Source organism: Macrotis lagotis, chromosome 3, assembly GCF_037893015.1.
Source record: "Macrotis lagotis isolate mMagLag1 chromosome 3, bilby.v1.9.chrom.fasta, whole genome shotgun sequence".
NCBI classification, from domain to species: Eukaryota; Metazoa; Chordata; class Mammalia; order Peramelemorphia; family Peramelidae; genus Macrotis; species Macrotis lagotis.
The window spans coordinates 162,108,811-162,136,289 of NC_133660.1; the positions used below are offsets into that span (position 1 = coordinate 162,108,811).

The 27,479-nt window shown below is 36.1% G+C and overlaps 1 protein-coding gene across 1 annotated transcript; it reads right to left on the minus strand.

The window, feature by feature from the left end:
* Positions 1–355: 355 nt before the first annotated feature.
* On the minus strand, positions 356–27,259 carry EXOC1L (exocyst complex component 1 like). The gene is made up of 3 exons (XM_074227457.1): positions 27,139–27,259; positions 7,102–7,232; positions 356–622 (listed from the first exon to the last, which is right to left on the minus strand). The coding sequence occupies exons 1-3, from the start codon at positions 27,257–27,259 to the stop codon at positions 356–358; spliced, it is 519 nt and encodes a 172-aa protein (XP_074083558.1).
* Between the last annotated feature and the right edge of the window lie 220 nt (positions 27,260–27,479).

Sequence of the window (27,479 nt, forward strand, 5' to 3'; positions counted from 1 at the left end):
ACACATTTGAAAACTTTTATCAGCCTCTAATTATGAGTACACCAAGCTATAGATTGAATTGAGGGCATATCTCTACTCTCAATACTTTTTAGTAATTAGATAATTCATTCGTCATTCTGTAAACAATTTTATTTATCATTATTAGCTGACTCCTTCAATAGTTAGTAAAGAAAAATTAGGTAGACAGGAACAAAATACTGAGTAGTTAAGAGTAAATTGACATCTCACTTCATTCACTTATTCATTTTCTTTTCACAAAAATGTAGTTACTAATAAAGAGAGAAGAATCAAGTAATAATATTTAACATGAAATTTTTTAAAATTGGGAGGCTATTAATGAAAGTAACATATAGTATTAAAGTGGCAGGGGACAGAGAGAAAGACACACGAGATTGAAAGCATAGAAGCATATTCTCATAAGGACTAAACAGTCCTTGTTGTTGGAAGACCAAATTGAATCATCATTTATGTAGGTAGTATCAAAGTTCACAATTTGTAGGTCCTTTTTAAGATAAGCATGATTCAATTTGTTTACGGTTCGGGCAAAGGAATATTTGGAAGCACAACTATAAGCTTCCAAACTGTAGACTTTCTTGAAATGCAGATCAAAAAATGGGTTATCCTAAAAGAAAAAAGGGAAGAAAAGTATTTTTGTCATAATCACTGAGACAGACACAGTTTCACTGTTTTCCATAGTTATCATGTTTACTAGTCTTTTAAAATCTCAATATGACATGTTTCTAAAAGTCAGAAATAATCCTTATAAACATATTCGTTTAAAAATTAATGTTCTAATATATTTCTTTTCTTCCCCCCCCCTTGGCAAGGAACTATAAAGTTAAATAATTTTAGTGGTACACGTGTTTTTTCCCTCATCATACATATGAACACTATCTGGGACTATTGAATTACTAAACCCGATTGTCCAGCCTTCTCTGTGCATGTGGGTTTATTTGAAAATAGGAAATAGCATGCTAATATGAACCTTCTTAAAGGCCCCAAGGAGGGCCAAAAGGAGTTTTCTCTTCATCCTCTGAATGCTGTAATACTTTCCCCATCCCAAGCTCAGAGATGAAACATCAAATTTTTTACCATTCATATATTACATGCCATCAATCTACTGACTTTGAAGAATACAAGACTAATCCTGGCATGAAATATAAGCCAATTCATTTGTGATTTGACATTATCGTTGGATCTAATCAAACCATTATTAATTTGGTATTGACAATCTTATAAATAAATACTTATTTTAGGAGATAAATAAGTCCCTTTTATTCCTGTTGAAATAATTTATTCTTCAGTGAATTTGCATTCCCATTTTAACTAAATTCCCTTCTGAAATTGGCAGGACTAATTTTTCATGTCTCAGCTATATCCAAATGACCAAATAGTTGCGAAATCAATTTATATATACTTTATTCAAGTATGACAATCTGCCTATTCCTAAATTATGTTTAATTTTATGTTTTTCAATCTTTTTTTTTTTTTAAGATTTTTCAAGGCAATGGGGTTAAGTGGCTTGCCCAAGGCCACACAGCTAGGTAATTATTGGGTGTCTGAGGCTGGATTCCTTACTCCAAGGCCAGTACTCTATCCACTGCGCCACCTAGCCGCCCCCTATGGTTTTCATTCTTAATTCTTCAAAACAAGATGAAAACTTTTTTCTAATAATGAACAAATTGCATTATCTCCATACTCTATTTGTAATTGCAACATAGTGCTTCCCCCCCCCCCAACTTTTTAAACACAAGTCTCCTTTGATTCAATTCAATGGTCTTCTTAAAGCCCATAAGAAACATATTGAAGATATTTTTTAAAAAATACGCATTTGGTTAGGAAATACATACACAAGGTCTCGTATGAGAAGGTAACCAATGGAAGGAGCAAAACTTAAATAAAAACCAAGTTGTAAAGGATGTTATCAGATGAAATGCTGTTCTGTTATTGGCAATGATGAACAGGATTCTTACTATAAGTAAAAAAACTTATAAGCAGATGCAGTGGGAAATGTACTATATACAAAGTAGCAGCAATATTGCAGGATGATTAGTTGTGAAAGACCTACCTTTTCTCAGCAATGTGTGACCCAAGAGAACCCTGAAGGACTTTTGCTTTCCATCCCAAAGACAGAGCTGATGGTGTCTCAACAAAGATTGAAGCATACTTTTTTTGTCCTTTCACTTTATTTTTCTTGATGTTTCTTTTTTAGGGTGGATTATTTTTACTTTTAGAACATGATATTGTAGTAATGTTTTTCATGACTACACATTTTAAATATATATCAAATAACTTGCTTTCTCCATGAGGAGGAGTGAATGGGGAATAAAGTAGGAGAAAGAAAGAATTTGGAGCTCAAAGTTTTGGAAGTAAATGTTGAAAGTTTTTTTTGCCTATAAACAGGGGAAAAATAAAATAAAATTTAGAAAAGGATGTATCATAGCAATAAATGATGAGGAATGTATATATATATATGTATTATATATACATATACACACATGTATGAAGCATGAGCAAAGGACAACCAGTGGACAAATTGATGTCCACACAAAGTCACAAGACTGTTAGGATGGCTGCTGGTGCATTGGGTGGACTCTGCTGATTTTTAAGGGAGGACATGAACAAATGTTATATAGAATGGGCAAGAATGGAGTAGTTTTGATCTGAATCAAACAAAATATAAATGAGGTCATGAATCCATGGGAATATAAAAGCATAAATATGACCTTAACAATTTATCCAATTTTAAATTTAGGTATAATATAGTTGAGCAAATGATTGATGACATGAATTTGTAACTTCTTTTTCATGTAGAAAAAGTCTAGACTACCTCATGGTAGGTAGGAAACAAATCAGCGAAGTTCATAAAGCCACTAATTTTGTTTTATTAATTACTGTTCTACTCTGTCTTTCATTACCATAATGCTTAAAATAATGTGTAAAGGGAAGTTAAAATACATCCATAGGCACAATGGCATATTAAAAGACAGTAAATTTCATTACCAAAAATTGCTTCCCTTGACCAAGCCTCAATATTTTTCCTAATCATATGTACATACTAAACATTATTCTCCATCAACATAGAATAAATATTCTTCATGCTTCTGGGATGCTCATAAATAATTTATCACATAATCATTTAGTATATCTGTTGAATCTTTGACATTAATTTCATAGAAATTTAAAGTGAAAGAATATAGAAATAATTTCACTGAATTATCACATAAAACAGAGGAAGCAGTAGATACCCAGCAGAATAAAGTAACCAGATTAATATCATACAGTTTGTTAGAGACAGATCCAGGAATAGAACTATGATCTCCTAATTTTTAGGCCAGTGTCCTCTACCACACTGTGATGCTTCATGTTTGCAACAATTCACTTTTTAAGACCCAGGTTGCCTTTTCATAAATTTAGTTTTAATTCTATTCCATTTCATTTTTTGACCTCTTTCTGCTTCTAAATTCCTCCACTTAGAATTACATAATTCTTGTTGAAAACAGTAATAAATGTACTGATTTTTGAGAACTGAATTACAAGAGCTGTGAAAAGACAAAATTCCTAGAACATTAGGTCCTATAAGTAAAGATCTGAGATAAATGATTATTAATAACCATTGATTTGGGGGAGATCCAGAGTTCTCCCCTTTTCTATAATCATTTCAAAATTCAATCTCTTGGAGGACATTACTGATAATGAGATTGGATTAATTTTTTAAAAAATCTCTTGTTCGACCCCACATGTGGGGAAGTCATTGTGCTCTAACCTCAGATATGGGTAAGAATAAATTCTTTGACTGGATTAATGGAGGCTTGGCCTAGTCAATTGTAATAGCCATTCTCTCATTACTTAACGAATCAGAGTTGATTACTAATCTCTGGAACACTTACCTTTCTAAACGATTAAATGGTTAAATTAATAAAGTGACCTAGAAATTATGTCTTTCAAACTTTTTAAACACCATAGATCAGGGTTGTCCAAACTTACTTTTAAAAGTTATTATTGAAACAATTGACAATATATTTTGATTTGCCATTTTAGTGACTCACTGACCTCTTTTCGAATAGCTCTGCCATAGATCATAATACTGAGAATGGGAACTACTAACTACAGTCTACATAATCCTCACTTCAGAAAAAAAAATTCTAAAGATATTTAGAGGAAAATATAGACATCAACTTTGACTGAAGACTTTAAAATGGGATAAAGTTTATGAAAGAAGAGAAATGAAATTTTGATAATAAAAGCAGTGACCTTTCTAAAGAAAATAATATGGTTGCACAGCTCTCTGATGTCATATTTTTAAAGGACATAATGTAAGAGATGTAAAGATTGAATGTAAAGAATAGTATAAAACTAAGAATAGTGTAAGGATGTGTAAGACCCTGGCATGCCTTGAGATTTATGAATCATGCTAAGAAATGTCAAAGAGAATTAAAAAAAAATAATTCCACATTTGGACAAGAAGATGAAGAAGGAAGGGGTTGCCTGATAGATAAGGAACAAGTAATTTTTTTTATGTTATTTTCCCAATTACATGTAAAGAGTACTCAACATTGATTTTTTATAAGATTTTGAGTTCCACATTTTTCTACCTCCCTCCCTTCCACCTCCTCATGATAATAAGTAATCTAATAGGTTTCATATGTACAATATGTTTAACATATTTCCATATTAGTCACGTCATGAAAGATGAATCAAAACAAAAGGGGAAATGCCATGAGAAAGAAAAAACATAAAATCAATTTTAAATAGTAGCTTTATTCTGCATTCAGACTCCATAGTTTTTTTTTCTGGATATGGATGGCATTTTCCATCATAAGTCTTTTAGAGTTGTCTTTGTTCACTTTGTTGCTAAGAAGAACTAAATCTATGATAGCTGATCATCTCACAATGTTGTTGCTAATGTGCACAATGTTCTCCTGGTTCTGCTCACTTCACTCAGCATTAGTTCATATAAGTATTTTCAGGTTTTTCTGAAATCTACCTGCTCATTATTTCTTACAGAATAATAGTATTTCATCACATTCATATCTCACAATTTGTTCAACCATTCCCCAACTGATGGACATGCCCTCAATTTCCAGTTCTCTGTCACTTAAAAAAAGAGCTGCTATAAATATTTTTGTACATGTGGGTCTTTTCCCTTTTTTTATGATCTCTGGGACACAGACCTAGTAGTGATATTTCTGGATAAAAGAGTATGAAGAGTTTTATCATCTTTTGGGCATAAATCCAAATAAGAGCAAATATTACTAGTAGAAAATGGCAAGAGAAAAAATTTTGAACTTTTTGCATCTTTTTTTTTGCAAGGCAGTGGGGTTAAGCGACTTGCTCAAGGTCATACAACTAGGCAATTATTAAGTGTCTGAGGCTGAATTTGAACTTAGGTGCTCCTGATTCCATGACTGCTGCTCTATCCATTGTGCCACCTGGCTGCTCCCTTTTATTTAGTTATTTTTAACTAGGATATATGATCTTTGAATAAGTAAGGATAGAGCAAATATGGTTATTAGGATTGACAGCCTTTATAAGTGAATAGGGAATTTGCTTCTTTAAATGACTAAGTATCTAAACAAAAAATCTAGGAGTATTGAAAGAAGTTAATGAAGTGATTATACAATGATTTTAAGTAATGTCTGAGAAATTCTGGAGAAAGTTTTCCCAAATTTTAAAGGAGAAAAGGTTAGATTCTGTAAACTATAAATCAGTAACCTTGACATCAATCTTAATCCTGCAAAGTGCTGTACTAAATAAGTGATTTCTAAGTATTTAGAAAAGGGTCATAGTGTTACTCAGAGTGAGAATGGATTCATCATTAATCATCCATATTTCTCCTTTATTAAAAAATAAAACTATTAAACTGGTAGAGTAAAAGAATGCTATAAAGTATATTTTCACTTCAGCAAAGCATAGTCATTTATTTTGTGATATCTTTGGGGTCAAAATATAGAGTTCTGTATTGATCCGTAAGAGGTTCAGACCCATTAGAAAGAAGAGAGAAATTTTTGACTGGTTCTGGGGACTTTGTATCCTTGATATTGTAAATAAAACTTGTTCTGTGTTGATGCCTTATGAACCCAAATGTTTAAATAGAAGTTAGTTTATAGACTCCCTTTGGGGGAGTACCATACGTTAATATTTCTAGGCATTCGTATATAGAGGCAGATATAGGGCAGACTGGTACAATGAGTGAGCTGATGGGTACTTTTTGGAAAGCATTAGATACTAACATTCCCAAGTTCCATTTGCATGGGAGCAGTCAAGTCAGGAAAGAGAGAAGTCCTCAAAGTTTAGATACAAGCCTTTTCTGTCAGTAAGGAGCCTCTGATACAAGCATTATATAATCAATTTTTAGCACTATATTCTACATTGACAAACTGGGGCAAGTTGAGGAGGGTCACCAAAGTAGTTAAGGATCTAGAAACCATGTCTTTTGAGACTTATTGGGAAAATGGAAATGGATACCCTGAAAAGAAATGACTTTAAGGAAACAAGATAACCATCTATAGATAAATCTTTTGAAAGAGAGAATGGATTTATTTTGTGCAGCTCCAGAGGAAAGTACTGATGATTGGAAGGTATTGGGAAGCATATTTAAACTCAGAATGAGGAAGAACTTTCTGATAATTAATTGTTTTTTAAAGGAAATGATTGGAAGTGTTTAATTGAAAGCTACATAATAATCTTCCAAGAATGGAAAGATAGGAAATTGAATGGGAAAGTTTCTTCCAATTCTGTGATTCTATTAATTCAGTTGTGATCCCTGCTGGAGGGGTGATGGAGGTATTGAGAATTCATGTGGTTGTAGGGGTTCCCTATGAGCTCAGAGAAGTTAATTTAAATGTCAACCAGATAAGATTTTTGAAATTAACAGGGAGATTGATTGGGAAAATCTAGATTAGATACTGTGTTTAATAGAAAATTTTTAAATATTATACAAAAAAGGAACAAAAATACCAACAAACTCTTTTATCAGCAGGTCACCCACAAAATATAATATCTTAATTATTGAGTATCAGAAATATATAAGGATATAGAAGTTTAGAAGGCTTAGTATTATATTATTCTATTAATATAATATATTAATATTATACTTACAGTATCTGCTTCTTTTCCATCAATCATCTCCAGATCATTTAAAGACCATTTTTTGGTTACTTCATATTTTTCATCTAGACCTATTCTGTAGTGTTTCACCATAATTATTTTTACTTCTTCTCTTTTAGTAACTGCAAGATAAAAATTATATAGTTTTCATGGGCTTTCAAAGGATAATGAAATAATTCAGTATAGTATTCAGTGTTTTATTCCCTGTAGTTTATATTTTTGCTGCAACTTTATGATTTATACTAATATTATCATTTATTACAAGTAGAGAAATTGAAGAATCATCAGTTTGGAAAGGACCTTAGAGTTTGAGTACAATTTCTTCATCTTCAGATGAAGAAACTGAGGCCCAGAGAAGAGAAGTGACTACTCAAGTACATTGATAGCAGGTATTAATCAGAATCACATTTTTTGAATCTGACTCTTAATTCAGTGAACTTTTTAGCATACCTAACTCCCTCTAAATTGTCACTTTTTTTTTTTTAAATTAAAACTTGCTTTGGTCACTGTATTGAACTACTGGTAAGAAATTTTTCCTACCAATACAGATAATCTCTTTTTATACAACTAATAGTCACCACGATTTGCCTCATGGCACTGGAAATTTAAATGACTTCTACAGGGCTGCCCCCTTTAGTATGTAGGTTTGGACACAGATCTAGGTCTTCTTAATGCTGAGACCAGAGTGCTCTTTGTCTCTTTTTCTACTACTGCTGCTATTGCTCTTATACTACTACCACTACTACTACTACTACCATCATCACCAGCACCACCTTACTACTACTACTACTACTACTACTACTACTACTACTACTACTACTACTACCACTACTACTACTATCACCGCTACTACTACTACTACTACTGCTGCTGCTGCTGCTGCTGTTGCTGCTGCTGCTATTCTTAAATGTACTTTATTTTTTTTAAATTTGGAGAGATATTACATTAAAAATACAAGAAACTTCAATTTCTAAGTCAATATCACCTTGAATCGATATTTATGTGCTGAATTGATCCATAAACTTCCAATGCCTATTTTTAATGTGATCACATTATCAAAAGAATTGAATTGAGGTGAAAGTTTCATGTATGTGTTGTATTACTCTTGAAATAATAATAATAATAATAATAATAATAATAATGATATCAGGCATCATGCCCTTCTATCCATTTATGTATGATTTCTTAAGATTAAAATAGAAAAATATGTGCAACTGTTTTAACTACCTAGACAAAAATGAATATTTTAATAACATATATAACTTGTGCCATTAAGTCCATTTGTAGGAGACTTTCTTTATTGGTTAGAAATTGACTATTCAATGCTTCATGCCAGACTGAGGGGCAGAATTGATGAAAACTTGGAGAAGCAATCCTGGTCTTCTGGCCTTGAGAGAAGAAATAAGTTCCAGGGAAAGAAAGATTGGGAAAAGCTAACAATTAGAGAAGGTGGCACCTTGACTGTACCCAGGGATGTGTTGATAAATGTTTACTAACTGTTTTCTTCCCCAAAAATGTAAACACAACACATTTTCAAGTTTAATTGGCATTATTGACATTTTATTATTGCCTGAATTCTAGAAAATCAACAAAACAATAATCAAATACTTATTTGTAGCAGTTGCTAATTTCCTAGATGCAAATATGATGAACAGGCGCTTCATTTTGTGGAATTAGGGGAAAAATGGGGGGATAGAGGAAGGGAGAGAGATGTCTCAATTTGGGTAGTTTTAAAGATGCAGCATGTTCCAGTTATGCAACCAATGAGAAAGAAGCTGCTGCCACCTATGCAGTAGGGGAACATAAAATATCTTCTTCCAGAAGTAGGTTCCTGTTGTCTTCCTCATGAGTGTCCCCATCTTTGATGATCTGACTAGGCATCAAAACTGGGTAACACATACACCCTTCAAATGGCTGTGGCATGATGGGTTCAGATATCTAAAGATTTTAAAAATACATTGTGTTACATAATTCATATCATTTACTTCCAGCTGAAACATTTAAGCAAGCCCCTGAAATAAAATGTAAGCAAGGTAATGTTCTCTGAAATTAAAGTAACTCATGAATCATCACATATCAGAATTTAGCAGTGCTATGAACACAGTCCAGGTAGCTAGATGTCATAGTGTATAGAGCCCTGGATTAGGAATAAGGAAGTCATCTTCATGAGTTCAAATCTGACCTTATTTACTTACTATCTGTGCGACCCTAGGGGAATCACTCAACCCTGTTCACCTTAATTTATCTGGCAAAGTAAACTGGAGAAGCAAATGGCAGACCACTTCAATATCTTTGCCAAGAAAACCCCTGAATTCCTAGCATTCTCAATCTATTATTTAATGTGTATTTTTTAGCTACCTATTATATAAAGAGAAAACAATGCAAGATAGCATTTAAACAAAGTGGGAAAATGAAATGTTATAGATTGTTAAAAATGGTAGAATTCAGAAGAGAGACATATCTTTGGAATTTGAGGAGTTGGGAAAAAATCTTTGAGAAGAGTGGAATTGAGTTGTTTGTATAATAAGAAAAATGAAAGTAGGCATTCTATGTTGGAGGGACAGATTATGGAGGAATTTGAAAACCATACTCAGTATTTTAAGCTTCTTGAGATAAGCAATGAGAACTTGGGTTCTTGAATGACATGATGAAATTCCTGATTTTTGTCTGTTCTGCTAAGGTCTTATTCTGAGGATTCATTCTGACTAGGTGATCTTTTTTTTTTTTAACTAATAGAAGGTTTTACCAATAAAATGAAAGCTCTAGCAAATTCTACCAAGATAGAAAGATTTTGATTATAGGTCATGTGATGAATTGTACCTGTTGCCTAAGGATCAGATTAGTTAAAATCTTAGAGGTTCATCAGCAGGTTAACTCTAGGGTCATAAATTCTTCAACCATTGTAACTTTCTAAAAATTCTATTATCAATTGAGCAAGTACACAAAATGTAGCATTGCAGAATCTTGAAGTAGTGGAAACAGTGGGAGACATTATAATTTCTTGAACGGTGGATTGAAAGTCCTGTTTTAGAGAAAATAGTCTGACAGTGGTATACAGGACAAATTGAAAAGGAAAAAGGAGTTGTATTGGCAAAATGACCAATTAGGAGACTTTTGCAATGGTCTAAGTGTGAAATGGTGAGTACCTGTAGGGACAATGGAAATTAAGAGAAAAATCCGAAAGATTTTTTAATGGAAGAGAAAAGAACTTAATGACAATTAGTTATAAAAAAGTAAGGACAGATAGTAAGTATGACCTCAAATTTTTTGACCTGAGCAAATTGAAAAGAAGAAATGGAGTAAGCTGTGAATGTATGAAGGTAGAAGGGAAGGACATTAAGGACTAAGAGGATAAATGAAGAGGCCAAATCTTGGAGGAGATGAAAAGGGATCAGGTTCAAACTGTAGATAGTAGTGTTAGTTTTAGAAGGAAGATAATTTCTTCCTCTGAGACTAGTAGTACACGCATATGTTTATTGTTTTGTTGTTTTTCAGTCCAGCATATAGGCACTTAACAAATGCCTGTTGATTTGGATTAAAAAAAGTGATTATGGGATGTTCTGAGATGAAAGTATGTAACAACTTTGGTTAGCCAATTGATTTAAGCATGCTTAAAACTCACAATAAGATTTTGGATTTGCTCCCAATGTGGACCAGTTTTTGTTATATTTACAAAAACTGTATCACATGTAGAACTAGGCATCTCATAAATATTTTTCCATTTGTCACAATGGGAGGAGAAGTTGTTTAGTAGAAGTTGTTTACTGAAAAATATGCATGTTCAAAGATCATATGTAGTTGACTAGTAATGCTGTATACTAAAAGAATAGGATGTTATTATAAATAACTATTTAGAAACTTAAAAAATTCAAAACAGTAAAATGCTTTAAGCTTTGCAAAGTATTTTATGTATGTTATCTCATTAGTTTCACACTAAAGAACAAAACCAAAATAATGTTTAAATTAGTTTTTTTAATAAGTAGAAAACTTATTTTCTGAAATCTTAATATTTTTAAGGCAATTCTTTTGCTTTCCATTTTTATCCCTCAGATCTCTTTGAATATTCTTATCTGAGAAAACTAATTTGCTATCCTTAGAACAATGTTCTTAAACACAAAAATTGTACCTGTCTATCTAATATTTTATCCATTATTTTAAGGTTACAAAATTTTCCACATGCATTATACCATTTGAGTTGTAGATATTGTTATCTACATTTTACAGATGAGGCAACTGAGATTTGATGATTCAATGACACCCATAATCATATAACAGCTAATAAGTGTTAAGAGACAGAATTTGAAACTGGTTCTCTTCTGACTCCATCTACTGCATAGTTTTGTATCTATAATTGCTGTATAAATGTTTTGTTTAGTTGAAACTGATCTTGTACCACCGTTAAAAAGAAACTAAGTTAAGAGTTTAACACTTTGGGAAAATTCTGTGGCATAAAGGGTGCATAAATACTTTAATTTGGCAAAATAGCCTCTTTGGAGCCTATGAGACTCTAAAAATATTCCTAAGCCAATAACCAAAGAGTTCACTTTGGCTGGAGTAGGCCCAACCTATAATCTCCATGTGTGCATTTTGTTGCCAACAAAATTAAATTGCAATATGTGTTTTAATGCAAGAGCAAAATGAAAACTTACACTACGCCACCTAGCCACCCCTATCACATTGTCTTAAAACAGAAATGTGTTCAGATAGGTAAACATTACTGTTGTGGTTTTGGTAGCATCAGAAATAGAATTTTATAATAACTTTCTGTGAGTAAAAAGATATTCTCCCAGGGAATTAAAGGATCAAGCAAATCTAGATGCAATTTTTCACTAGGCTTCTCTCTTCCTTCCTTCCTTCCTTCCTTCCTTCCTTCCTTTCTTCCTTCCTTCTCTCTTTTTTTATAGCCTTCACTTCATGCCCATCATTTATCTTAATTTTTAATTGCAATACAATTTCTGTTTTAGAAATGCCTGTTATTCAGCATACTGGATTGTAGTTTGGTCAATTGAACAAAAAAGGAGTTGGTCAATTGAAGGGGAAGATATCTTAATTTATGGCAAGCTATATAGAAATGCTCCAATCAAACTGAATGTCTTATACTTAACATTTAGCAGTTAGTGTGCCACGGGACAAGAATCTTTCATGTGAACCTGACTTAGAATAGAGGAGTCTATATTTAGTGTTTGGACAGCTAATATTGTAATGGTTGCTGTGGTTACTTTGGTCACCAGTGAACTAACCAAATCACGTGACACTAAAGCTTGGGGGAAATTGATGAAAGTGTTTGGGGTTTATTGAAAATATGATCACTGGGGGTGGGCAGCTAGGTGGTGCAGTGGTTAGAGCACTGAACCTGGATTCAGGACTACCTGAGTTCAAATCCAGCCTCAGATACATAATAATTACCTAGCTGTGTGGCCTTGGGCAAGCCATTTAACCCATTGCCTTGCAAAAAACCTTAAAAAAAGAATCTACAGAAAATATGATCACTGGAATTGTGCCAAGCCAAGTATTTCTTAAATTTTTTTTTCCCGGAAGGAGGAGCTAATCTTATTTTTGTGCTAAATTAATGTGAATGAATTGGAACTTGTTTCTTCAAGATGGAGTATAATCACCATAAGTTCATCTTGAAGATACAAGTTCCAATTCATTCACATTAATATATATATATATATATATATATATATATATATATATATATATATGGTGACTTTGTTGAGAATAATAGCTCTAGGGGATTCAGCTTGAACATTCTGTTGAGGTTTCTGAAAAGTGGTTTATATTTTTTTAATAGATACAGGTATCCAAAGTAAGAGCCCATGAGTTTATGACCTATTTCTTTTTTTGTTTGTTTTTATGAACAATTTGATCAAGTGACTTGCCCAAGGTCACACAGCTAGTAAATATCAGATGTCTGAGGTCACATTTGAATTTAGGTCCTCCTGATTCCTAGACTGGTGCTCTCTCCACTGTACCACCTAGTTGCCTCATGACCTGTTTCTTTTACTGTACTTGCTATTGTTGTTATTCACTCTAGTCTTTTATATCCATCAAAGTTAGGATAAAATTGGACATGGGAAAGTGGAAAGAACGTTGGATTTGGAGTCAAAGGACATGAATTCAAATCTACTTTGTTACTTACTTTGTAAATGATTGTGGGAGAATCAATTATTTATCTGGGTTTCAATTTTGTTGTTTATAAAATTGGGGTGGGGTTGGACTGGAAGACCTCTGTGCTTCCTTCCTTGGCTTAAATTTTTGAATTGTAGCTCATCATCACCAATAGTTTCTCAGATACACCACATATGCTCAAGGTCCGAGAAAGTGTCTGGAGAAGCTGACTCAGTTGTATTTAATTTGTTGATAGGTAATCTATCAATTCTAAAATCTCAAATTATAGAAGTTAAGAGGAGAAAGCAGTATACTAAAATGGAACCTTAGTTAAAATCAGTATTAATAATGTCAAAGATATGTGTGTATTTTTTAAGGATATGGACTAGAGTTGTGATTTGATTGGTAGAGGGAAATCCTAGTTAAGGGAACTCCTAGTTATGGAAACTCCTTCTGCTAATGTAGTTAATCACTTTTTCTGAAACTTACATTATTAGAGAGTTAGCTAGAGCATGGTGGGATTAAACAACTTGTCTAGGTTATGATGCCAGTATAGATCAGACAAAGGGCTTAAACCAAGTCTTCCTTGTTTGGAGATTGAAAATCTACTGTGCTGTAGAGAAACTCTAATAGGAGTTATCCACCATTTCAAACTAAGACCCTAGTTTGAATTCAAACCTGGATGAACAAGATATTTCATTTAAACTTTCCCACAGAGAATTTTAACAATATCCCACAGGTGCAATTTGATCTAGTAGATGTGCATGTGTGAGAAAGTGAATCTCTGAGAAAACATCTTTTGAAGGGAAAATAGTTTGAGAATGCAAAATCCAGTTAATTTTAAAAGTGTTTTGCATATTTAATTTTTTTCAAACTTTAAGAAAATGAAAGCTGTTCATGAGCAGAAAGTATTGCATAAAAGCTCAAGATACCTGCCTCTTATGTTTAATGGAATTTTATTGCTATTTCATCCCATTCTCCCAACCTAAATCTTACTAAAAGAAACAAGACTACTGTGGTCAAGGGACTCTGTTCTTATGTGTTTCCTTTTTTTCCTCTCTTTTTTTATTTTGAATTTTTTACAATTTTTTTCCCCCAATCCTGCCTCCCTCCCCCCACTCCCCACAGAAGGCAGTCTGCTAGTCCCCACATTGTTTCCATGGTATACACTGATCTAAATTGAATGTGATGAGAGAGAAATCTAAGGAAGAAAATAAAGTATTGTGTCTGATTGTGACACTAATGTAATGAGCAAGTCCATCAAGGTTGGTTATCACCCCCATGTTGCTGTTAGGGTGCACAATGTTCCTCTGGTTCTGGTCATCTATCTCAGCATCAGTCCATGCAAATCTTTCCAGGCTTCCCTGAATTCCCATTCCTACTGACCCCCCCCCCCCTTATTTATTTATTCTCATTTTGTACAAATTTTTTTTACATTAATAAAATATTCTTGTTTATGAGTAAACAAAATACCCCTCCCCCCACGAATATAGACTTGCTTGGGCGAAAAAGTAAAGGGGAGAGAAAAAAAATTAAAATTAAAAAATAATAGTAATAATTGTAGGTATGGCTAGGTGGCGCAATCAATGGACAAAGCACCAGCCCTGGAGCCAAAAGCACCGAGCCCACATCCAGCTTCGTAAACCCAACAATCACCCAGCTGTGTGACCTTCAAGCCACCCGATCCCCACTGCCCTGCAAAAACCAAAATGAAGAAAAAAAAAGACCCAAAATAAAATAAAATAGTAATAATAGTAAGGGTGGCTGGTTGGCAGACAGAGCATTGGCCATTGAGCCAGGAGCACCTGGGTCCAAATCCGGCCTCAGACACCCAAAGATCACCCCGCTATGTGGCCCCAGGCAGGCCATCCAGCCCCATTTGCCCTGCACCCTCCCCCAAATAATAATAACAAAAAATGTGCTTCAGTCTTTGTTCCAACACCAACTCTGTCGCGGGTGGATCACATTCTTTATGATAAGTCCATCCCAAAAGTTACTTCCATATTTTTCCAACGTTGCCATTGCTGATCCCAACTCCCTCCTTTCTTATTTCTCCACTACCATGTACTATATTTTCTCTCTCCTTTCACTCTGACTCTGCTGTAGGGTATTTGAGTGTCGCAGCAGACAGTTCCCTGGCCCTGGGGCCAAGAGGCCCCAAGCCCCCATACCACCCATTAGGCCCAGCATCCACCTGGCCCTATGGTGCTAGACAGGCCATCCAATCCCAGTCCCTTGCAAGAAGTAAAAAAGAAAATATGTTATATCTGACCACTCTCCCCCCATGGTCTATCCTCTCCTCCATCACTCACGTCCCACCCCTTCCCCCTGTCCCCACCCTCCTTCTTACTCCAGATGCCTATACCCCATTGAGGATATATGCTGTTTCCTCTCCTAGCCACCTCTGATGAGAGCAAAGGTTCCCTCATTCCCCCTTGCCTCCCTCCTTCCATATCATTGCAATAGCTCATTGTAATAAAAAAATCTTATTATATGAAATATCTTGGCCTATTCCCCCTCTCCTTTTTCTTTCTCCCATTCCATTTCCCTTTTTATCTATTGACTCCATTTTTACACCATATTTTATCTTTGAATTCAGCTTTCTCCTGTGCTTCAACTATAAAAGCTCCCTCTACCTGCTCTATTAACTGAGAAGGTTCATGAGTATTATCAGTGTCATTTTTCTATGCAGGAATACATGCAGTTCATCCTCATTAAGTCCCTCATATTTCCCCCCTCTCCTCCAATCTCCATGCTTCACCTGAGTCCTGTATCTGAAGATCAAACCTTCTGTTCAGCTCTGGCCATTCCAAAAGGAACCTTTGAAATGCCCCTGGTTCATTGAAAGTCCACCTTTTTTCCTGGAAGAGGACATTCAGCCTTGCTGGGTAGTTCATTCTTGGCTGCATTCTAAGCTCTTTTGCCTTCCGGTATATTATATTCCAAGCCCTATGAGCTTCCAATGTAGTTGCTGCTAAGTCCTGTGTGATCCTGACTGCAGCTCCACGATATTTGAACTGTGTCCTTCTGGCTGCTTGTAATATTTTCTCTTTGACTTGGGAGTTCTGGAACTTGGCTATAATATTCCTAGGGGTTGGTTTTTTGGGATCTCTTTCTCTGGGGGATCGGTGGATTCTCTCCATTTCTATTTTGCCCTCTGCTTCTAGAATATCAGGGCAATTTTCCTGTAGTAATTCTTTGAAAATGATGTCAAGGCTCTTTTCCTGATCATGATTTTCAGGTATTCCAATAATTTTTAAATTATCTTTCCTAAGTCTGTTTTCCATATCAGTTGTTTTTTCAATGAGATATTTCATATTTTCTTCTAATTTTTCATTTTTTTGGTTTTGAAGTATTGATTCCTGATTTCTGGTAAATTCATCAATCTCTCTGAATTCTATTCTTTGTCTGAAGGATTTGTTCTCCTCAGAGAGTTTTCTATCTCTTTTTCCATCTGGCCCATTTTTCTTTTTAAAGCATTCTTCTCCTCAATAACTTTTTGAACTGTTTTATCCATTTGACCTAAGTTGGTTTTTAGCATGCTATTTTCTTCAGCATTTTTTTGGATTTCCTTGACTAAGCTGCTGACTTCATTTTCATGTTTTTCCTGCATCTCTTTCCTTTCTTTTCCCAATTTTTCTTCCAACTCCCTCATTTGATTTTCAAAGTCTTTTTTGAGTTCTGTCATAGCCTGAGCTCAATTTCTGTTTTTCTTGGAGTCTTTAGATGCAGGAGCTTGTGCTTCCTCATCTTCAGACTGAGTATTTTGATCCTTCTTGGGCTCATTTGCAAAATATTTCTCAATGGTCTTATTCTTGTTTCTCTGCTCATTTTTCCAGCCTGGGCCTGGTTTTGGGGTGCTTCCTGAGCTTTTGGGGCACTCCCACAAGGGTCTCAGTGTGTGAGGCTCTGTCCTCCCTCCTGGTCTGTGAATGACCATAAGCACCCCCCTCTGCCATGGGGCTGAGGTGAGGGGGCCCTGCTGTTCTATGGGGGACCTAGACTGTGATCAGGATCTGAATGTGGTCAGAGCCCCAGAGTCCTGTTCCAGAGGCAGAGGACAGAGCTCTGCAGTCTCTCTTCACTCCCCTCCCTCAGCTCAATGGGCTCATGCCCTGGAGGCTCCTGCTTACTGGCTCTGCCAGCTTCTGTTTCCGGATCTGGGCTGTGCTGGCTTGGCTGCAGGCTGTGTGCCCTGAGGGCTGGGCTCCACATGCTTGCTCTGAGCCATGGCTCCCAGCGCCCTGGGGCTGCCTCCGGGAGGCTGAAGTTCTTTGGCTCTGGCGGGCCACCCCTCGGGCAGGCTGCCTCTCCAACCCCAGAGAGCAGAGCCTTTCTGCTCTTTTCCAGGTTACCTTGAGTAGGAGAACTGCTTCACTGGGTCCCTTTGTGGGTTCTGTCTCTCAAAAGTTTAGTTAGAGTCCTTAGTTTAGAAGTTTTATCAGAGATCACCTGAGACTGGATCCCTTCTTGTAGCCATCTTGGCTCCACCCCCCCCCCACTGACTTCTAATAGAACAATAGATTCCATCACATACATATACCACATTTTAAACCATTCCCCAGTTAAAGGACATTTACTTAATTTCTAATTCTTTGCCACCACGAACAGAGCTGCTAAGAATATTTTTGTACAAGTGATATGTTTTTATTCATTACTAAAATATTCTTGTTTAAGACTAAACATAATACCCCTACCCCCCAAGAAATATAGACTCTCATGAGAAATAAAGGAAAGAGAAAAAAATGTGTTTCATTTTGTGTTCTGATACCATCATCTCTGTCTCGGGTGGATCACATTCCTTATGATAAGTCCATCATAGAAGTTATTTCCATATTTTTCCACTGTTGCTGTTGTTGATTGTAACTCCCTCCATCCATTCTTCCCCACTACAATATATTATATTTTCTCTCTCTTTTCACTCTGTTCCTCTTCTAAAATGTGCTGTAGGGCAGTTGAGTGGCACAGCAGACTGATCACTGGCCCTGGGACTAAGAGGCCCTGAGCCCACATACCACCCCAGAGACCCAGCAACCACCTGGCCCTGTGGTCCCAGACAGGCCACCCAATCCCAGCACCTTGCAAAAAATATAAAAGAAAATGTGTTATATCTGACTATTCTCTTCTACGATCTACCCTCTCCTCTATCACCCCCATTCCCCCTTCCACCATCCCCCTTCTCTCCTTTTTACTCTAGATGTCTATACCCTATTGAGTGTGTATGCTGTTTCCTTTCTGAGCCATTTCTGATGAGAGTGAAGGCTCCCTCATTGCCCCTTGCCTTCCCCCTTCTGTATCATTGCAAAAAAAAAATCTTTTATATGAACTATATTTGCCTATTCCACCTCTCCTTTCTTACTCTTAGTTCGTTTCTCTTTTAGCCATTGACTCCATTTTTAGAATATATTATATCTTCAAATTCAGCTCTGTCCTGTGTTTCATCTATAGAAGCTCCTTCTACCTGCTCTATTAAATGAGAAGTTTCATGTGAGTATTATCAGTATCATTTTTCTAAGCAGTAATACATGCAATTCATCATCATCATTAAGTCCCTCATAATTTACCCTTCCCCTTTGCTATCTATGTTTCACCTGAGTCCTGTACTTGAAGGTCAAACTTTCTGTTCAGCTCTGGTTGTTTCAACAGGAACATTTGAAATTTTGCTGTATTGAAAGTCCATCTTTTCCCCTGGAAGAGGATGGTCAGTTTTGCTGGGTAGTTGATTCTCAGTTGCATTCCAAGATCATTTGCCCTATGAGCCCTTAATGTAGTTGCTGCTAAATCCTGTGTGATCCTGACTGCAGCTCCATGATATTTGTGTCCTTCTGGCTGATGTAGTATTTTCTCTTTGACTTGGGAGTTCTGGAACTTGGCCATAATATTCCTGGGGGTTGTTTTTTTTTTTTTTTGGATCTCTTTCCAGGGGAGATTGGTGGATTCTCTCAATTTTTATTTTGCCCTCTGCTTCTAGGATATCAGGACAATTTTCCTGTAGGATTTCTTTAAAAATGAGGTCAAGGCTGTGGATGAGCTCAAAAAAGACTTTGAAAAGTAATTAAGGGAGGTGGAGGAAAAATTGGGAGGAGAAATGAGAGCCATGCAGAAAAATCATGAAAACCAAATCAAAAGCTTGGCGAAAGAAAAACAAAAAATAATGAAGAAAATAATATGTTAAAAATTAGTTTAGGCCTAATGGAAAAAGCAAAACAAAAGGCAAATGAGGAGAAGAATGCCTTAAAAAGCAGAATTGTTCATCAGGAAAATGAGATAAAAAAGCTCTCTGAAGAAAATAACTCCTTCAAATGCAAAATGGAACTAAAGGAAGCTGATGACTTTATAAGACAGCAGAAAGAAATAAAACTCTTCCAAAAAAAAGCCAAAACTTAGAAGAAAATGTGAACTATCTCATTGGAAAAACAACTGACCTTGAAAACAGATCCAGAAGAAATAATTTGAAAATTATTGGATTATCTGAAAGCCATGACCAGGAGAAGAACCTAGACTTTATTTTTCAAGAAATAATACAGCAAAATTGCCCTGAGATCCTAGAAGCAGAGGGTAAAATAGAAATCGAGAGAATTCACTGGTCACCCACTGAAAGGGATCCCAAAAGAAAAACTTCCAGGAATATGATAGCCAAATTCCAAAACTCCCAAATCAAAGAGAAAATTCTAAAAGCTGTCAGAAACCGACAAGTCAACTACCAAAGCTCCATAGTAAGGTCTTGGTTTACAACCGAGAATCAACTACCCAGAAAAACTGAACATCCTCTTTCAGGGGAAAAGATGGATTTTCAATGATACAGGGGACTTCCAAACTTTCCTAAGGAGACAACCAGAGCTGAACAGGAAGTTTGATTTCCAAGTACAGGATGCTGGTGAACCATAGAGGGAGTGGAAGAGAGGAACTAACTATGAGGAACTTGATGCTGTTGAACTGTTTGTATTCCTACACGGGAAGAAGATATTGATGACTCATATGAACTTTCTAATTTATAAGAGCTGTTAGAAGGAGCATATAAAGACAAGACATAGGAAGGAGTGGAATATAATGGTATGATGTGGTAAAGGTATGGAGTCAATGGGCGATGGGGTAAAGTACTGGAGGAAGGAAAGGGAGATGAAAAAGAAGCTGAGAGATTTCACATAGGAGTCAAAAACTTTTTCAATGGTGGTGAGGGGGGGAAGGCAAGGGGGAATAAGTGAACCTTCATTCTCATCAGAAATGGCTCAGGGAGGAAATGGCATGCACACTTAATAGGCTTAGGAAATCTGTCTTGCCCTGGAGAAGGATGGGAGGAAAGGGACTGGATGAGGGGGAATGGGTGTTGGGAAGGGGGAATAGGTGATAGAATAGAAGGAAGATCAAGGGAGAGGGTACTCAGATGCAATACAATTTTTGGACAGGGCCAGAATGAAAGGAGAGAGAGAGAGAGAGAGAGAGAGAGAGAGAGAGAGAGAGAGAGAGAGAGAGATGAATAGAATAAATGAGAGTGGGGAGAAATAGAGTGGAGGTACAGCTAGTAATAGCAACTGAGGAAAAAATATTGAAGCAACTTCTCTGTTGGACTTATGATAGGAAAAGCAACTCACCCCAGAGACAGAGCCATTGAAATCTGAACACAGACTAAAGTATATTTTTTCTCTCTCTCTATTCTTGAGGTTTCCTATCTTCTTGGGGCGGGGAGAATGTTATGTTTATTCTTATGTTTACTCTTATGACATTCAATTTACATCAATGTATGGCATGGGAAACAATGTAGAGACTGTCAGACAGCCTTCATGGGGGGGGAGGGAAGGGAGAGAAATTGTAGAATTCAGAGCCTTGCAAAAAATGATGGGTACATATTACTATTGTATATAATTGGAAAACAAATAAAATGTTAAAACCAAAAAAAAAAATGAGGTCAATGCTCTTTTCCTGATCATAACTTACAGGTATCCTGATAATTTTTAAATTATCTTTCCTGAATCTGTTTTCCATATTAGGTGTTTTTTCAATGAGATGTTTCATATTTTCTTCTTATTTTTCATTCTTTTGGTATTGAAGTATTGTGTCTTGATTTCTTGTAAAGTCATCAGCTTCCTTTAGCTCCCATTCTACATCTGAAGGATTTTTTTTCCTCAGAGAGCTTTCTTATCTCTTTTTCCATTTGGCCAATTCTGCTTTTTAAAGTATTCTCCTCAATAACTTTTTGAACTGTTTTATCCATTTGACCTATGCTGGTTTTTAACATGTAATTTTCTGAAGCATTTTTTTGAATCTCATTGACTTAGCTGCTGACTTCTTTTTCATGTCTTTCCTGCATCTCTCTCATTTCGTTTCCCAAGTTTTCTTCTATCTCACTTACTTGATTTTCAAAATCTTTTTTGAGCTCTATCATAGCCTGAGCCCAACTTCCGTTTTTCTTCGAGTCTTTAGATACAGGAGCTTGTACTTCCTCATCTTCAGATTGAGTATTTTGATCCTTTTTGGGATCATAGACAAAGAATTCCTCAGTGTTGAGCCTTTTTTTCCCCTCTGTTTACTCATTTCTCCAGCCTGTGCCTGGTTTTGGGGTGCTTCCTGAGCTTTTGAGTATTATTGGGATACCTGCTTTGGGGTTTTCTTTTGGGACACCCCACAGGAACCTTTATCCCTCTAAGGTCTTATGTTCTCTTGCTAGTGATTTGATATTTAGATGACCATAGGCACTCCCCTCTGCCAGAGCTGTGAAGAAGGTCCCTGCTATCTTGGTATGGAAGGCCAAACTGCAACCTGGATCTGAGTGTGGGAAAACAGCAGAGTCCTGCCCCAGGTAGAGCAGAGGGATTTCTGCAGTCTCCCCGATCCCCTTACCATCTGTGGGCTGTGCTCTGGAGGTGCAGGCTGGTTTCCCTAGATTCCTGCTGAAGGTTCTCACTGTAGGGCTGCTCTGAGATCGGTGCTCCTCACTCCACACTCATTCTGGAGCAGCAGAATTCTCTCACCTGTGTTTTCTTTATATCAGTGGTACTTCTGTGGGTTGTCAAAACTAGTCCCAATTCAGAAGTTTGGGTTGGGCTACTCCTTTTTACCCAATAACCTAAATTCACAATGTTTCTAAATTGACCTAGACTCTTTTCAACTATCTTTAGTGGTCTCTTCTTATTGTTACTTGACACACAAAGGATCACACTATTAGCAATGATTTGACAAAAATATTTATCACTGTAGTTCATGGAATTTTTGTTTGCTACCTGTGTTCCATATTTATTGCACTGAGAGGGAGAAATAGTACAGAAATATGTACAGAATGGGTTTATATTGTCTTCAGAATCTTAGTGTGAATCACTAATTTTCTTTTTTTAAAAAAATTTTTTTTTGGTTTTTGCAAGGCAAATGGGGTTAAGTGGCTTGCCCAAGGCCACACAGCTAGGTAATTATTAAGTGTCTGAGACCGGATTTAAACTCAGGTACTTCTGACTCCAGGGCCAGTGCTTTATCTACTGTGCCACCTAGCCGCCCCTTAACTTCTTATATTTCAGAAAAATATCTCAAATTGAGGGCTCTGGTAGAGTTTGAAGAGAATTCAGGGGGACTAGGGAACTGGGCTTGGATTCATTTTTGTATCTCAAATCAGGATAACTTTTCTTTCCTTCTAGGCACTGAAAATTCCATTCTCACTGTCTCACTGTCCCATTCCTACCTGTTATTATTTGACTCCCTGCCTTATTTGTTCCTCTTCCTCCCAGCCTTTCTTCCTCACATCTTAGATAGATGGGTCTTGGTGAGAACCTGGTCATTTCTGAGGAGAGCCCAAAATTAGGCTGATTTCTCTCCTGTAGTGGTCTGCACCACATCAACTTAGCACATATTTAGTTGTAGCTTTTCCCTCTTCATTAAAATTCATTTTGGGGTGGAATTGAAGTATAGTATTGCTTCTTGGCAGGCATAATATTTATTAGCTTCATGTTCTTGGTCAAGTTATTTTCACGCCTTCATCAGTAAAATGGAAAAAATTATATATATATATATAATATACATATTTGTATTTATATTTATTACCAATGCCACAGGAGTGAAGATCAAATCAAATCAACATGCATTTATTAAGTAACTACTAGGTACCAGACACTTTGCTAAGAGGAAAAAATAATCCCTGAGCTCACAATCTAATGGAAGAGACAACTTGCAAACAATTATTTATAAACTAACTATATACAAGATTAAATTGGAATAATCAGAAGAGGAAAGGCATAGCACTACAAAGGACCCAGAAAAGCTTCCATAGGATTATATATTATCTTGACTCTTTTATAGAATTATTTCATGTGTATTTCCAATTAGTCCCTAAATTCCTTGATAGCAGCAGTGAATGACCTGCTCCTTTTTTTTTTTTTTAGGTTTTTGCAAGGCAATGGGGTTAAGTAGCTTGCCCAAGGCCACAGAGCCAGGTAATTATTAAGTGTCTGAGGCCGGATTTGAACTCAGGTCCTCCTGACTCCAGGGCCAGTGCTCTATCCACTGCACCAACTGGCTGTTCCAACCTGCTCTTTCTTAATCTCTTCTCATAGTGCCTGGTACAGTTGTGAACATACCATAGAAGCTCTAAAAATATAAAGTTTCACTATAGTTTGAATCAATCCAATTAAATGTTGAGCTGAATTGGAAAAACTTGATTCCTTGGAAGTAAAAAGGATAATTTTTTGAAAGTGAGATTTAGAAGTAGAAAGAAAGGAAAAGGATTCTTTTTGAGTTACTAGAGACATCAAGGGACTCAATGGGCTGAAAATTAATTTGAGAATCAACATTAAGTTGACTAGGACCAGGGACTGGGTCTTCAGGTTCATTGGTACAAAGAGCCCACAGATGAGTAAATGCCCTCTAACAACGTAGATCAAGACCTTCACTGCAACTTACCATCTTAAAGATCTGTCCAGAGCTCTGAAAGTATGGGCCCTGGCTCCCATAGCTAGTGTCAGAGGTCAAACTAAACTCATCTCTTTTTCTAGCTCTAGGTCAATTCTTTTTTTAAAATTTATTTAAGGCAGTGGGGTTAAGTGACTTGCCCAAGGTCACACAGCTAAGCAATTATTAGGCCTGAGCCAAATTTGAACTCAGGTCCTCCTGACTCTAGGGCTGATGCTTTATCCACTTCACCACCTAGCTGCCCCTCTAGGTCAATTTTCTATCCACTATGCAACACTGCCTGTCCTATGACCTAAGACTGGGTAATTCCATTCTAGGAAATAAAAGAATGTTAACTCCATCAGATAGCATTTTAATACAAAACATATTTGTTTAATTTGGATATAGGAATTCTTTGATTTTTTCCTCTTACATTATGAAAGTATATTAGCGTGCAGTGCTAGATAATGGGATGGTCATTACTGTCATACAATCACCTCTGCCTCTCTGAGCTTCAGTTTTCTCATCCATAAAATGAGGAGTAAATAATACACATGGGTCATAGAGCCATGGATACAATGAACCATTTAAAATACTTATAGAAATGGATACTATTGTTATTATGACTCAGTTTCAATAATGGGATGCTAAGAATCTATCTGTGTAAGATTTTGAGGATAGTGGTTTGTGTATGACAGTTGAACTAATGTTCTGTGCAACTCATTATTCAATTAGGTTCCCACAATTTGTACTCATATCTCAAAAATCATTAGTAAATACTCTTTTACTGTTTCCTGGAAAGCTAATGAAGTATCCTTAGGACCTTCTTTAGAAATATACAATTCTTTTTCAGTTATTCTGTCCAAGGATAACTGCTTTCTGGTAGCAACATGCAATTATCCAGAGTCGTGGCTCATCCAGGAGGATAAGGGGAGGGGGGAGGCAGGGCCAAGTGCACATACCCCAGCTTAGATACTTTCCTGGACAAATTATTCATCAGGACAAATTGTGGGACTCTGCTCTGATCCTTTCCTTATTCTAATTTGCACCTGGATTTTGTTGTCTTATTTAGTCTAGAGTTTTGATTCTGTTTACTGTTGACTCGTTGTTGATTGCATCATTTCAAGATACTGACATTCCTCTTACCTTTGATGTTTTTCCTATACTCTGTATTGGATAATCTGGTAATCAATTATTTTCTACTTCCAAGAACCACCTTTGTCTCTGACTAACTCGCTTTGCCTAGTTCTGGACCACATAAAAGTATGGCCTGGGAGGCCTCAGCTACTGCCACGGATAGTTTCTAGCTATTCCAAGTTGATATTTGGGGGTAGGAGAAGCAGAGATACAGAGTAGGAGGAGTCCACAATAAGAGTATTTGAAAATTCTTAATACCCACAAAAATTTTTCTGTTAAGGCATAAACTAAAATAAGCTGGCCTTTGAGAAGATTGTTGATGACTTATGTAAGGACCAGAGAATAAGCATTTTTTTCCTTTATTTCTATTCATCTGAAAAGTTAAATAGAGAAATTTTGCTATGTATATAAAATGCAATACTGACTATAGTTCATATCTCCATTCAAAAGACATTTTATAGACTAAACAAACCATAATTATGTAGGTAGAACTCTGAGTTGACTAGACCTTTAGAATTTTATTTGTTGTTCCTTTTTGTACCACAATATCATAAAAGTGCAGTTTGGGATATAACATCCATGTACAATACTGATTGATTATCAACTTCTTTTTCTGTCAATGAGTTTTGAATTTAGATACCTGGTGGCATGCATATATGTATGTAGTATTAACAAATGTAGTATTAATTAAAGTCTATTCTTCTAACATGTAGTTTTCTACATTTTTAAATTTCTTTTCCTGTCCAGGTCATTAGATTGTAAGCTATCCATTAGACTGTGAGCCTCTTGAGGGTAGGGATTGTCTTTTGTCTTTGTATTCCCTATGCTAATTACTGGCACTTAGTAGGTATTTAATAGTTACTAATTGACTGAATATCCATAAAGTATAAATATTAGAGAAGCAAAGCCCATCTTGAACTAAGTGACGCTTGACTGGAGGGCAATTTCCCTTCTTGTTATTATTTGCCTCTTTTATCAATTTGCCTTTTTTGGTAATCATATTGTCTTCTTAGTGTTAAAATTCCTAAAGCAGTTTATATGCAATTATAAACCATCCTATATGGAAGAGAAAGCTTTATTGTCACTAATTCATCTTTACAATCTACTTACCATCAATAAAGTATCATCACAGAGGACTCTAAGAGAAGAGAGTTTTTTTTTAAAAATACTGTTATGTTTAGAAAAATAATGAGATATTACATGCCACAATGGATAAAGAGACAATCAGTCCTGAAGTCATGGAATTCTGGGTTCTGCCTCTACCACATACTGACTCTGTGACCTTGGGCAAGTCACTGAAGCTCTAATGCTACAGGCACCTCTCTTACTAACACTCTAAATTGTAGAGAAATTGTGGTCTTCCTCAGATAGAAAATTTCCACATCAATGAAACCACAGGTTCAATCCCCATTCCTTGAAAAAATAATTAAAAATCGTTCCCATTTGAAAATTAAGGTACGGTTTCTTGTTCTTTATGAGAAAAGAGCAATCCACTTTCCAACAAGGGCAGTAAATTGAAAAGAATAGCCCCCACCCCTCCTTTATTTAAAACAATAAGTGCAATTCTGTGCTTGTATATAAAAAAGAAAGAAATCTTAAGCTAATACAATGATGTGCAAAGAAAATGCACTGGATAGCCCCTTGAATACTAAATAACCCAATGCCATTTCAGATCGGTTTCCTGAACAATTAGCTAAAAGATTTTTTTCCTAGCACAAGGTTACACTGAGTTTTTTTTGGATTTTGCCATCCAGTAGAGCCTAGTTCTCAGCACTAGCATGATCAGCAGCAGACCCAAGCACAGTAACACTGTCCAAGTACTAAGTACGTTTCCCTCTGACACCCACTTTCTCACTGAATGCTCATTGGAATAGGACTTTCTTAAAAGAAAGAACACAATCAGTAAGTTACCTGATACACAGAGGTAGTACCTATCCTGGACTGGGAACTCAATTTCAATAAATTCATAGAGATGCTGTGAGAGTGGTTTGAATAGTTTCTTCTCCAAGTCCTCTTTTACCAAAGATGACATTTCCTTCAGTTCAACTACGATTGATGCCTTGGCTCAAGCTTGTTTTCTGTCTTTGTTCCTTTGGCTCTCTTTCGAGGCTGCAGCTGGTCGCCAAAATCGCCTACCTTTTGCCCCTCAAATTCTCACAGATCCCCGTCTTTCCTGGTATTTCAGTCAGAGCCAGGATCCAGGATTCAGAGCCTTTTCCAACTTTTCAGTATCCCTCACTGCAGCATCAGCC